The 13,083-nt window shown below is 52.4% G+C and overlaps 1 protein-coding gene across 3 annotated transcripts in view; it reads right to left on the bottom strand.

The window, feature by feature from the left end:
- Positions 1-8,681: 8,681 nt before the first annotated feature.
- Kcnh2 (potassium voltage-gated channel subfamily H member 2) overlaps positions 8,682-13,083 on the bottom strand; it is a 28,409-nt gene continuing 24,007 nt past the window's right edge. The window contains exons 6-11 of one of the 3 annotated variants that reach the window (XM_010637577.2): positions 12,316-12,509; positions 11,890-11,989; positions 11,153-11,428; positions 10,878-11,064; positions 10,412-10,589; positions 8,682-9,248 (exon numbers count right to left, since the gene is read on the bottom strand). In XM_010637577.2, the coding sequence (XP_010635879.1) occupies positions 9,099-9,248; positions 10,412-10,589; positions 10,878-11,064; positions 11,153-11,428; positions 11,890-11,989; positions 12,316-12,509 (1,085 nt within the window). In that variant the 3' untranslated portion in view covers positions 8,682-9,098. Of the gene's footprint in view, positions 9,249-10,411; positions 10,590-10,877; positions 11,065-11,152; positions 11,429-11,889; positions 11,990-12,315; positions 12,510-13,083 lie in introns of those variants that run through there. The other 2 variants (XM_010637578.2, XM_033764465.1) reach the window with 2 other exon arrangements.

Below are 13,083 nucleotides of genomic sequence, written 5' to 3'. Positions count from 1 at the left end.
ACACACCTTGGTGAGAGACTTTCTCAGACACCTCCCATTTCATTTCAATTGCAATCTCAGCCCCAGCTTCAGGGAATTTATAGTGTGTTAGGGAGACAAGACTAACACACATTTCTATTTTATTTTGCCAACGTTAAAATATGCCACCTTTCACACAACAGCATCCAGCAAAACTTATCCCCAGAATAGCCTGGTTTATATCAGATTTTGTTTCATAACTTTTAACCCTTAACCTGAGTGTTTAAACTCTACTTTAAACACAGAAAGAAGAAACCCATCATGTACAGCTCAGCCACAGTCCCCTTCCCTCTCCAGTTCCACACAACACTATGCTACTTAGGCTACCTGGGGTCCACCTGATCCCCCACATTCGTCCAGCTGTGGCACTTGCACACCTCTGGCTCCTGCCATCATACCACTAGCTGCTCTCATGACTGATTCTCCAAGAGCTGTGTCCCTGCCCAAGCCTGCAGAACCACCTCCACCCTGCCGCTGCCATGCATCACTGTGTGACTTCAGTTGAATTTCCATCAGGCTGGCCCTGTCTGAGACTCAGTCTCAGAGTCTAATTTGTAGATTCTTTCTGCTATCATCTGCATGTCAAAAGTTCCCAAAGGTCTATAAGTAAAGGCTTGGTCCCAGGATAGCACCATTGAGGAGATGGACCCTAAAGGAAGGGAGCATTTGGGGAGGTCAGTAGGTTATTGAGGGGTTACTCTTGAAGGGGATTGTGGAACCTCAAGTCTTTCAGTCTCTGCTTCCTGATTCAAGATGTGAATTCTTGCTCCAACAGGCACTCCTGCCATAATCCACCACCATCTATCATCTTCACCAGAACTGAGTCTTTGAACCTTCAAAATCATGAACTTAATAAACCTTTTCTCTTTATAAGTAGCTGTATCAGGTATTTTGTTGTAGCAAAACACAAAGCTCACTAACATGCTTCCCTAGTGGGCCAATTTTGTTCCTTAAAGACTTCTGAAAATGAAAACAACTATAATGTGGTTATTGCCTGGACTTCTGGAGCCCCTTTTGTAAGCTCTCCTTTAGAGTGAAGAAAACGCGACAGCAAAGTTATGGCATAAGTAAGACCTAGGCCTTCCTCCAGTCCAGAAATCCTCCCCACTCCAGGCTGTGCAGTAAAAGTCAGGGTTCCAAGATACATCCTCGTGGGGCTGTGGTAGGTACAGCTCAGTGGTACAGGACTTGCCCAGCCTGCACAAGGTCCTGGGTTCCATCCCTAGCAACAGAGAAAATAAAGAAAAGATTAGAAGAGATATCCTAGGACCTGTCATCTGGGTATGGGCTATAGGTGAGAACAGAATTTCAAGTAACCAGAGAACACATAGGTAGCTCTGAAAGGAAATTACTTTCCCTAATTCCTGAGCTGTAATTCATGCAGACCTCTCATCTTGTATGGGGTGAATTTCAGACTTCTTATAAGAAAGAAATGATTGCAAGGGCCGAAACTATGACAGTTAATTGATATCCTCTGCTATTGAAGAAGGGCTGAGGGTTACCTCTCCAAATAACAAACTCTACTTGACCAACATAAAGTGGAGAAGGGCCTGGGGCTTGCATTGAGCCCCCTCCCCAGGGAACCAGGCAGCATCCCACAGCCAGAAATTGGGGGAATGGAGAAAAGGTGTAGGCTGAATGAGGTGGCAGCTCTTTCTCACCATGTTCTAATCAGCTGGATTCCTCTGTACCTCACAGAAATCCTACAGGAGCCCCTCTGTGAAATGGGGCCGGAAGGACCCAGCTATGTTCAAGGAGTGGGCACCGTGTCGTTATTGGAAAGTGGATGCTGTGGACACTATCATTACTAGCAGAACATCGTCTCAGTGTCAGTGTCTATATTAAATAGTATTCATATTAAAGAGGCTTCCCCAACACAGCTCTTACAACAAGAACTTGTCACAGGACAGTGTGGTGTGGTGTGACATGTAAGCTGACAAGGGCCATGGACAGGCCTTGAAGTCAAGGCCACTGGGAGCCAGGTACACACAATGAGGAGGACCTAAGTAGGAATAAGAGGCCCTGCTGGGTGCTCCTTAAGGTGGGATCAGTTATTTTCCTCTCCTCTCATGTGCTCCCAACTGAGCTCCAGGGTCCCAGCTGCATCCTACACGCTCACCCCTGTAGCCTATACCACTCATGGCTGCAGAAGGACTGGATACCAGGAGTCCTCATTGTCCTGAACTCACAGCACTGGGTTGTTCTCCTCCACTAAAGCAGGAGGGGCAGAGACTGGGCTCTCTGGGGACCTTTCTTGGCTTCCTTTAAGTCTAGGTGGTGCTCAGGAAAAATCTGTTTAGTTGAAAACTATACTGCTTTTGTTCCAGCAGTGAAGTCAAGATGGGGAACCATGGTTGGTGGTGGCCACCCACATGGCTCAGGGTCCACTCTGTGTAGAGACCAGCAGGGTGGGAACCTTCACAGTGCTGGCCCTAAGGTAGATGGAGAGCTGGGGAGATGCAATTTGGGAGGACAGTGTAAGGACACGAAAGGGTCTGTCCAATTCACCTTGGTCAATTCCAACATGCTAAGCTGTCTCTTTACCAAAGTCACCTGCAGTTTTGCTGCATTTGACTCATTTCCAAGCCATAGAGTTGACAGTCACCCATACTACAATACCCACCAGTCCACTGGCAGGATCGTTAACAAGAAGCCATGAGGGAATCTGTGCTCCTTCTGCAGCACTGTGCCCCAAACCCTGCTCAGGCCAGGTCTGCTGAGTGGGCCTCTAGTCAGAAATGACTCTTGAAGTCCCTCCAGTCCCAATCCTTTTCCAGTTCTTGAGGTGACAAGAGTGACTTCTCCTAGAATCGCAGGAGAAAGGAGAGCTGGTACAGGAAGGGCTTTACCAAGACCATGGCATGATTCACTCACTCATCCTAGCCAGCCCCAACCTCAGACCCATGCTAGGATCCTCAGGGAGCTCCCACTCCCAGCCTTCTCCCTTCATTTACATCTTCCTCCCCTCCTTTCTACTCCTTTTTGTGCAACTCCACACCTCATTATGCATCACTAATTATTATTAGAGGGACGCTGCTTGCTAATTTTTTTTAATCTTTACTGGTGCCAGTTTTCCCTTATAAGGACACTATTTAATTTATCTCCTGGGCATGTCATCAGACGTAAGCATCCACTGGCTTTGGAAGGACCAGGAAAGACATGGGCCAGAGGAAGGAACTGAGAGGAAGGTGGTCAAGAACTTGGGGCTGGAATGCCTGAGATCATCTGGTAAGTTGTTTGTTGGCCATCTAATGGGGTAACTTCCTTAGGGCTCACAAAAAAACTCCAAAGTCTTCATAAATCATCTGCTGCATGCAACAGCCTTTGATAAGCAATGTTTGGGATCATGAAGGGGAAGGGTGTCCAGTTAGAGTCAGGGTGGTATAGGAGAGAGGTGACAGCAGGAATAGATGTCAACTTCTACTCTGCGCCTGTTGCCTGTAGAGGTACAAGTCATAGATGGGTTAACCCAGAGTGTAGGCCTCACTGCTCAGGCCTCACCAGGATATAGCATGGCCTTGGGCATACCCTACTCTACATTAGGATGGGGCTCAATCCATTTCCCAGTCTCTCCAGAGAAGGACTGCCCTGGAGTGCAGGGTGGAGGGCAGAAAAATCATGTCACTAATGCTCTTTGCCCTAATCTTCATTCCTTCACATTCCTTTAAAGAATGATTTTCTTTTACGGTCACTTGGAGCCCTACATAAAGCAAACTTCCCTGTGGAACAGTCCTAGTTCTGGATGCTCCAGGCAGCATTAGCCTTAGGTGCTTTCTTGTCACTGGGACAAAATACCTGACAACTACAATTTAAAGGAGAGGCTTATGTTGGCTCACAGTTTCAGAAGTTCAGTCAATGGCTGGTAGGCTCAAAGGCAAAAACAGCATGGTGGAAGGGCCTTCTGTAGAAGAAAGCAGCTCAGGTCACAGCAGCCAGGAAGCAGAGAGAGTAGGGAGGATCTGGGAAGGGAGATATTTCTTCCAGGTCATGACCCTAGTGACCCATTTCTACTCGGGCCCCGCCTCTGAACAGCAAGTCAGCTATACACTCATCAGTGAATTCATCCATTGATAAGTATAGCATCGCTGTGATCCAGTTACCCTCCAAACACATGAGGCTTTGGGGGGTACATCCCAGATCTGAACCATAACACCATTAAATGAAATACTTGATGGCTACTTTCTCATGTAAGAGTTCCATTACCCTGAGTGGCTCAAGACTACCAGACTGGCCAAATTTGACCTTCCCCAGTGTCCCTAATCAGTAAGCATTGCTTCTCTGGCTGTTGTAACCTGGTGGACCAAGAAAGGCAGCACTGGAGTTACATATGGTCACGTTGTTGAGAGATCTTCTCCAGACTGTTTCCCCAGAGACTGGCTTCCTTGCCAGTTAGTGCTAAGTCTTTTGCAGCCAGACCTTATGCTACTGCTAATTTTAAAATAATGGCAAGACAACCGTGATGAATTCCTGTTCTGGTTTCTTAGCAATGACTCTTGCAGACTTCCAACTCACTTATAAGGTGTGATCGTAAAATAATGAAGCTGATTATTTAAACAAATGTCTCAGGATGCATTCTTTTGTTTTGTTTTGTTTTTTTAACAAACATTAAAGACAAAAAAAGAGCTTGAACTGTATTTAGACTTAAAACATAATTTGGAAAAAATCACTTTATTTTCAGTGCTACTGCAATAAGATTAAAAACAAGTTTCATTCCTTAATATCATGTGTATAAGCACTTTGAAGAAAATTACTAAATCATGACTTTTCATATGAACCATTCTTATGTTATACAGTTGTCTGAAAATGCCTCAAGATAGTGCCCTTGGAAGGCCTTGAACTTCAGATTTCTCTCACTATTTTGAACACCTGAGACAGACTGGCCTGAGCAGTATGTCCACCCAGAGGGGTCCTGTCTTATTGGTCACCAGGACCCAGGAGACACAACTGCTCCCTGGAAGGCAGTGCAAGGCTGACTGACTCTCGGGGCCCATAAGACTCCACTCCCAAGGAGCAAGGTGGCCCCACAGCCCTGATGCTGGCTCTGCAAACCCAAAGGTGTAATCTCTCTCAGCCTTGACCATCAAAGACAAGTGAGCTCCCCATAAGACACTGAGCTAGAGACCTCCATGTGGTCTACCTGGAACCTAGAAACTGGGAGAAGACACTCAGCAAAGTGCCACAGAGACACCCCAGCCCCTCCACGGAGTTCCTCAGAGCCCAGGAAGAAGATGGAGCCCAGGAGGCACCAGGCCAAGGCAGTGAAGATAATGTGCATTTTATAAAACCAGCTCTAGGGCTGGGGATTTAGCTTAGTGGCACCATGCCTGCCTTGCAAGTATAAGGTCCCAAGTTCAATCCTGGTACCAAAAATAAAAAACAAACAAACAAACAGCTCCAGGCTTTGCAGCAGCACATCTCCCCTCATTTTCTTTCAAAGAGTTAATCAGGATGTTCTTAAAATGCCAGCGTGCCTTAGTTATATTACAGTATGAATAAATAATAAGACACTGCCTCGCAAGTGGAAGGACCTGAGTTTGATCCCCAGTACAAAAAATAATAATAAATAAAAAATAATAAGACAAGCATTTGTATCTGCACTTGGTAATGAAGAGTTGGGGCCTGGACTCCCTTGGGCATGTGGCCCAGGAGATGAAGCCACAATCAAGGAGCCAAACCTCAGAAGGAAGGTAAGCTCCAGGACAGCAGTAAGTTTTAGCTTATCTGGGTCTGCCCAAGGGACATCTCTCCATTCCATGCAAAACTCACCCACCAGGGCTTCATGGATGGATTTCCTGGTGGCCTTATAGGTACCAGGCACTGCATTAGGTGCAGAGGTAAGAGAGCCTCAGCCTTTGCCCTTTTTGGAAGACAGACGAGAATATGGCAAGATGTCATAAGGACCAGCATAAAGTTGTGATCCAGGTGCAGTGAGAGGAGAATGGAGAGGCCAGGAGAAGTGGTCAGGCATGCATGACATCTGCGCAGAACTGAAAAGGGTCTCTCCAGGCCAATGGGAGGGACCTGGCATTGCAAGGAGGAGGAAGGACCAGGCCAATTCAAGGAGCATGAAAGCACAGTGAGCAGAACAGAAGCTCCTGGGGCAGAGTGGAGGGTGCAGGCAGAGGAGAGAGAAGGGCAGTAAGTCTGGGAAGGAAGGAGAGAATCCCTGAACCAGGCAAGGGAGATAACCACCCATCTCTTCAGGACTGAACATGCTCCAGTCCATCTGTTCCTGCAACATGGGCAGGAGGGTAACCAGGCTGCAGGGGCTTCCCTGGATGGTGTGGCCAGGCTAGTGATGTGGCACCTGTGTTGAGCTCAGCCCTGGCCATCACAAGCATCCAGCTGAGCCTTAAGATGCCCACCCAAGAGTTCCAGCCCCAGAGGGCACCAAGTAAGATCTGCCCTTGTAACTCAGGGCAAGGACTATTTCTATGACTGCCTTGAGCCAACAGCACAGGGTGAAGATGTGACCACATTTGAGTCCTTAGGGGGCATCCCTGGGGTGCAACCCCGTACCTGCTTATCACAAAAGAGGCTCAGAAGTGCAAAACGCCTCTTGGGCTCTGGCTGCCACAGAGGCTATGCTCAGAATGTCATTTGCATTATTTGTCAGTGAAATGTGAGAGTGGCTGCTGCCTGGCTGTGCAGCAATGGGAGTCCAGGAAAGTCCAGGTGCTAGGGGAGCTTGCACCTGGACGGCAGAAGTGGCTGTATCACAGAGTGGGTCGCACTGAGTACAGAGGTGGTTTTTGGGGAGGCAGCAGGCCCTGCTCCATCGCTTCCAGCTCCCAATCCTGGCTGTGAGACAGCTAGCTCCAGGCACCACTCCAGGCTTCCTCCAGGAGTTGGCAGCCACGTGGATCCCTTTCCTTGCCTGCCACAGCCCCTTCCAGCTCCTCTCTTGGTTTGGGAGAAGCCTCAGATCTGGATGACAGTGCCCCAGCAGGCAGGCACCCACCCTGCAGGAAGTCCCATAGCTTCCCCACCCTCCCCCCATGTGGCTCCAGGAGCTGGGGTAAAAGGAAAAGGCTGGGGTGGGCAGCTCCAGCCCAGGTGACAATAGTCTGAACACCAAGCCAAGCAGGCACAGGAGCAGCAGGGAGGAACACAGGAGTCAGATACACCTGACATCTGCCAGCACAGTGCAGGTGCAGGCCAGTCACAGGCTCTACTCAGCCCAGCTTCAACATGGGCTCATGGTCCCCTCTTCTGCAGCCATTAATGCTACAGAGCAGTTGCAGTGTGGCAGCTGGTAACACCTGACAGATGGAGCCACTATGACTGTCTCCTCCCCACACTCCAACCATGGCAGGCAGCTCCTGGCAGGGACCCCGCACAGGCCACATCGGTGGGGGCTCTGTCCAGGCTGAACAACTGACCCCTAGGCAGCTGTGTGCTTCAATGGGGGACCAGTGTTCAGCCTTCCTGCAGCTGACCCTGTCCCCATCCTGGGCACACATGCTCACACACATGCACACTCCACATTCACTCCCTGTAAGTACCAAAGTGCATACCAGGCCTCAGGGTGGGCCTGCCTGTCTAATGGCAGGCAGCTGCATTGCTCTAGTGTACCCCAAATAAATAACCAGTGCCACGCCAACACAAAGCCTCAGGGAGGGCAAGTATCCAGGCCCCGAACTCCTGGACCCTGAGAGGTGCGGATGAAGCTGAGCTTCCAGGACAAGGACATGATAAGGATGAGGGCAGACAGTAACAAAGATGTGACAGTGTCAGGGCATGGGGAACCCAGTGTGCTAAGGGCACTGAGCCTAGTGTGTACCTGCACTGCTCACCATCAACCCTGGGCCAAGATCAGACTTCTCAGTGCACAGTCCACAGCCCACCAACACAGACACAAACACTCGGCCACACAGGCAGGCCCCTCCCACACTCACAGCCACACCCACCACCCTGGGAGGCTTGGGTGAGCTGCTTATGGGGGTCACAAGTGGCTACAATGATCAAGGTGAGGTCCCTCTGGAGCCACGTGCAGGTAAGCTCTACACAGGGATAAGGAAGCCAGTGTGTCCACAGCTGGATTCATGGGAGGCCGAATTATATAGGTCAAGATAAGGCCTGGCCAGGTACAGGGATACACACCTGTAATCCCAGCATCTGGGAGTCTGAGGAAGAGGATCACTGAGAGTTCAAAGCCAACCAGGGATACAGAGTGAGTTCAAGGCCAAAGTGGACTACATAGGAACACACTGTCTCAAAATCTTTTTAAAAATGAAAGATGAGGCCAAATTGAGGGTTGAGGTAGAGGCCACATTCAGGCTAAAGAAAGTCCCAAGTTAGGACAATGTAAGGGGGACAAGAGTGCTTGATGGCCTCTGTAAGTGGATAAGTGTACACTGGTGGCCTCAGTGTGGGCCAGCATTGGTAGTCAGTGTGCCCCCAACTAAGGGGCTGGACCAGTGTGGGAAGCAGACCACCACGACACATCTAAACCCAAAGAGGCCACCTGGTTCTTTGCTACCTTGAATCTGGGCCACATGGGAAGCCCTGAGGATAGGCTGTGTGAACCCCCAGGGAGGATCCTCCATGGCAAACACCACCCCAAATATGTGGGTGGCCCTGCAGACCTCGGTGCCCTGGCAGACCTGGATCTCTGCACCCAGAACTTGAACAGGGAACACAGCAGGTGCAGGCTGCACCCTCCCAGAACCACCGAGTTGCCTCAGGATAATTATTTATTATTCATAGTCATCAGCATCTTCATTAATTATTCATATGATCCTTAATTATTATCCTTAACAATAAGAGCAGTAAATAGCAGAAAAGTCCTTGAGGTGCCTAAGGCCCAGGGCCGGGTGCCTCCGGGCAGTTAGACCAGCTAATGCCCCCAGGGCAGTGAGGGGACCACAGACCCCCCGTCCACTGCCCGGCCCTGCCCTGCCCCTCCCAATGGGGCCAAGGGGACTGCAGGAGAAGATGGTCCCAAGGGCGGGGGAGGAGCTGCTCCTTCACTAGTCTTCCCTCCACGGCCAGGGCCTCCTGGGCAGGGCCTCCGAGGGGAGCAGCCAGGCAGTGCGCAGAACCCTGGGTGAGCCACATGTCCACACCAGGCAGCCTCACTAACTGCCCGGGTCTGAGCCGTGTCTGTGCAGAGGCTGGGAGGTGAGGGCCCCCAGCTGGCCAGGCAGGGAGAGGCGTCGAGTGGGGCCATCTTGGGGGAGCTCTGGGGCTCCAGGGGGAAGCTCCTCAAACGCCACAAACTGGGAAACCTGCAAAGAAAGAACAGAGTATAAGCAGGCAAGGAAGCCAAGGAGGAGAAAGGGGTGCCAGGGGACAGGAGAATCAAGGCCACAGAGAACAGGGACAGAAGAGAGAGAAGAGGGTCAAGTGGGCAAAGGGGGCTCTGGAGGGTCAAGGAGAAAGGCCCTAGCAGACAAAGGGACAGGGACCCCGAATGTGAAGCACTGTGCCTGGAAGCAGAGAAATGTACTCTCAGGGCAAAGAGCTGGGAGCTGGGAGCTGCTGAGGGGCCTACACTTGACCCAGGGGGCCTGGCCCCAGGTCAGGAAGACTCAAAGCCACAGACTCATCTCAGGAAACATGGGAGCTGGATCCAAATCCAAATTGGAATAAGGAGTCTATGAGTTGAGACAGAAGCAGGAACAGAGAGACAGTGTTCCTTCCTTTGATTCTAGAAAGAACTCTAGGACCTAGAGTCGGAGGCAGGCTGGCGGCCAGGCTTCTGAAGGCCAGGGAGAGCGCCAGGGCAGGCGGGAGGGGTTTGTGGGTGCTGACGCGTTGCTGGTGAGATCCCTGCGGAGGAGGCTGTGAAGGGAGACTGGCACATTTGCTGACGTGGGCCCTGGTGTCTGCAAACAGGAGCAGGCAACATATGGGAGGGGGAGCCGTGCCAGAGGCAGGGGGCGGGGTGCAGATCCCAGGCCGTCTCTGGGAGTCAGAGGAACCCCTTTCTTCAAACTCAGGAACTGGTGCAGTCAGGCCAGGAACACATATGTCCTTTTAGGAGAGGGCAAAGGACATCTAAGACCCACCACCAGCAGGACCAGGAAGTGCTGCCCCCCAGGCTATGTTAGCTCTGTGACATAGTTAGAGCAGAGGGCCAAGATGGACAGGGAGTAAGAGCAGAGCAGCAACCAGGGGCCACTCCCCACCTCAGCCCCAGGCTCAGGCTGCACCAGATCTGGACCTGCAGGTAATGCCAGGGGAGCCCAGACCACTCTGCTGCCAGTTTCCAGTCCCAGTGGCCCCCTTCATCCTTGCTCCTGGGTGACAGGAGGGCAGAAACAGGGTAATGGGAGAGTGGGGCAGACAGGGTAGCAGATAGGTTTGAGGACACAGCAAACAAAAAAGGTAGGACAGAAAAGGCAGGGCTGGGGTGTCAGGGTGCTGTGGAGAGGGGCTCAGAACTCACCTGAGAAAGCGAGTCCAGCGTAAGGGTGGGGATGGGGCTGATGGGCAGCAAGGGAGAGGCAGAAGAGGGGCCGGGTCCTGGGGTGGTCACAGCACTGTATGCTGGTGGGACCAGTGTCATTTGTCTCTGTAGCAGCTGCAGGACAGTGGCCATGTCTGCACTCAGTCGGGTCTCCAGCCTGGGGCAAGAAGGAGAGCAGACAAATTTGTGTCCCTGAGTAGGAAGATGGGCGGAGAAATGGAGATGCCAGGCACTAACTCTAGGACCTACTGGGAGTGGGGTCAGGCAGCTGGTCAACCCCAGGCTCCCTCTGCACCCTGGTGTGGGTAGTCCCTGGCTCAATTCGGAGTGGAGGAGAGGGTCACACTCCCTTTATCCCAGGACACTGCCAGGAGATGGAAGAGCAAACTCCTATGCCCCCACCCATAGCCCAGTCCATGTTACCTCCCTGGGTCACTCTCCCTACCTGTTGAGCTGCCTCTGCAGGGCATCCAGCTTGCTCTCCACATCACCCCGGGGCCGCCTGCCTGGGCTGGACAGTGGGATGTTGAGAAGGCTGGGGGTGGGGGCGGGGCATCGAGGGAGCTCCTGGTACTGGCGGCCCCGACTGTCCCCCCAAAAGCTGAATATGTTGGAAACCCCGGAGAAGGCGCCTGCAGCAAGGGAAGCAGGGGTGAGGCTGGAGAGAAAGGCTACGCCATCCTGCCCCTGCCCCCACCCCAAAGCCAGGCCCGCCCCTACCAGACAAGGGGTTGCACGTGTCGCTGCTGCTCTTGTCACCATCCTCAGTCAGGGGCTCCCTGCCCCGCAGCTCCCCAGGGGGCCTCGGGCTGGAGAAGGGCACCAGGCGCAGGGGGCTGGAGCTGCGGCCCGGGCCCTCATCCTCGCTGCTCTCTGGGCTGGAGGGGCCACTGGACGGGCTGTCCCCCCACGTTGTCCCTGGCGGGCCCCAGCCGCTTGGCCCTGCGCCTGCCCCACCAGGCCCCAAGGCTGCCACCTCCCCAGGCTGCTCAGGGTCTGTGGGGTAGGGGGAAAAGAGATTGGGCCTCAGGGGGTAGGGAGGAAAGGGGAGGAATGGTGGGGGTCTAGGCTGGGGGTCCCCCGGGTAGCTCTCTCCACTCCTGACCAACTACACAGAGAACTCTAGGAATTCCTGGGCACCCGTGGTGTCATTGCTGAGTGGGGCTCCCTGGGATACCCTGAGGCTAGCCCCTTGCCCTCCTTTGTCCTGCATCCACCCCACCCTACCCTCAGCTCAAGGCAGCACTCACCAAGACCCCAGCCCTGTGAGGACCAAATAGCCCTTCACCTGCCCTGGAGCTGAGAAGCAGCTTCCTGGAGTAGCTATCAGCTCAAAGGGGCCAGAAAAGCTGGCTGTTTGGACAGCTGGAGTGAGGAGTGGGCACCATGAAAGGGACAGGAAGGTTCAGGTGCCTGGGCCCACTCTCTCCTCCCTGCCCACCCCTCGCCCACCTCACCCTTTTCTGTACGCCTTCGGAAAGACAGCTTGCGCTTTCGTTGACGGTTGAAGCCACCCTCTAACTCGGTGCTGCCAGGAGAACCGGGGATCATGTTGGTCTGGAACCAAGAACAGCATCAGGGCCCATCACCACCCTCAGCCCTGATCCCTTGTTAACACAGAAGCAATGGGGCTGGGCCTCCTGCTCTGGGGAATCTTACCCCACTCCCATGCCAGCCCCCACCTCCTTGATTTCTACCCCTTGACCAGGCATGATGTGGGACTTTCACAACCTGGTGTGACTGTAGTATGACCTGACAGGCAGGGAAACCAAGGCAGAGAAACAGCACCTTCAAGGCCACTCAGTGAAGGGGCAGCCTCACAGCAGGAGGAGGAGCAGGCAGCTCTCCCGGGGACAGAGGTCAGCTTCAGATGTTCCACTCACATCTCGAAGGTTGAAGGTGATCTCCAGGCTGGACCAGAAGTGGTCTGAGAACTCAGGGTACATGTCCAGCACCTCCAGCAGGTCATCCCGATGGATCTTGTGCAGGTCACAGTAGGTGAGGGCTCGTACATCCCCGTTGGACTTGCCAGGTCGCGCGTACAGGTTCAGAGGTTCTCCAAAGATGTCATTCTTCCCTGGGGGCCAAAGAGAGAACAGGGACCTCAGCCCATAGGGCAAGCATCATGGGCCCCAGCAGGCAGCTGCCACTAGACCTGCAGTGTCTGAGGGAGAAGGGGCCAGGAATATTGAGTTTTCCAGCAAGTAGGACCCAGGCAGAAGGGCCATCCCAGCTCTGCCTGTGGCCCTGACTTTCTTTTATTGCAATCCCACTAGCCCCATGTCCCAGACATTCTTGTAGTCCATAGCTGCACGCAGAGGCATGCTCTTCAAACTACAGATGAGAATACAGCAATGAACAAGGACCAGCATTTGTGTAACTGAAAGAAAACAAGATAGTACAGCTCATCGTGGCTCAGAACAGAAAAGAACAGAATGGACCACATGTTCTGCTGTGTGGTCAAACTTGATTTAGTTGTTGTGGGGGGTGCTTGCAGAGTAGGTGTATGTTTGTGCTGAACTGAGAAATAAAGATCTATGAGAGGGAGAGGAAAGGAGGGAAATATAAAAATAATTAAGATATATTATGCACCGGTACTGACCCCTCATGATGAATGCAATCATTATGGACTACAAACATGAACTAAGAAA

Source organism: Fukomys damarensis, unplaced genomic scaffold, assembly GCF_012274545.1.
Source record: "Fukomys damarensis isolate Sample0158 unplaced genomic scaffold, DMR_v1.0_HiC HiC_scaffold_16, whole genome shotgun sequence".
In the NCBI taxonomy this organism is placed as follows: domain Eukaryota; kingdom Metazoa; phylum Chordata; class Mammalia; order Rodentia; family Bathyergidae; genus Fukomys; species Fukomys damarensis.
The sequence above is the reverse complement of the archived record's forward strand: the minus strand, read 5'-3'. Positions and strand labels throughout refer to the sequence as shown.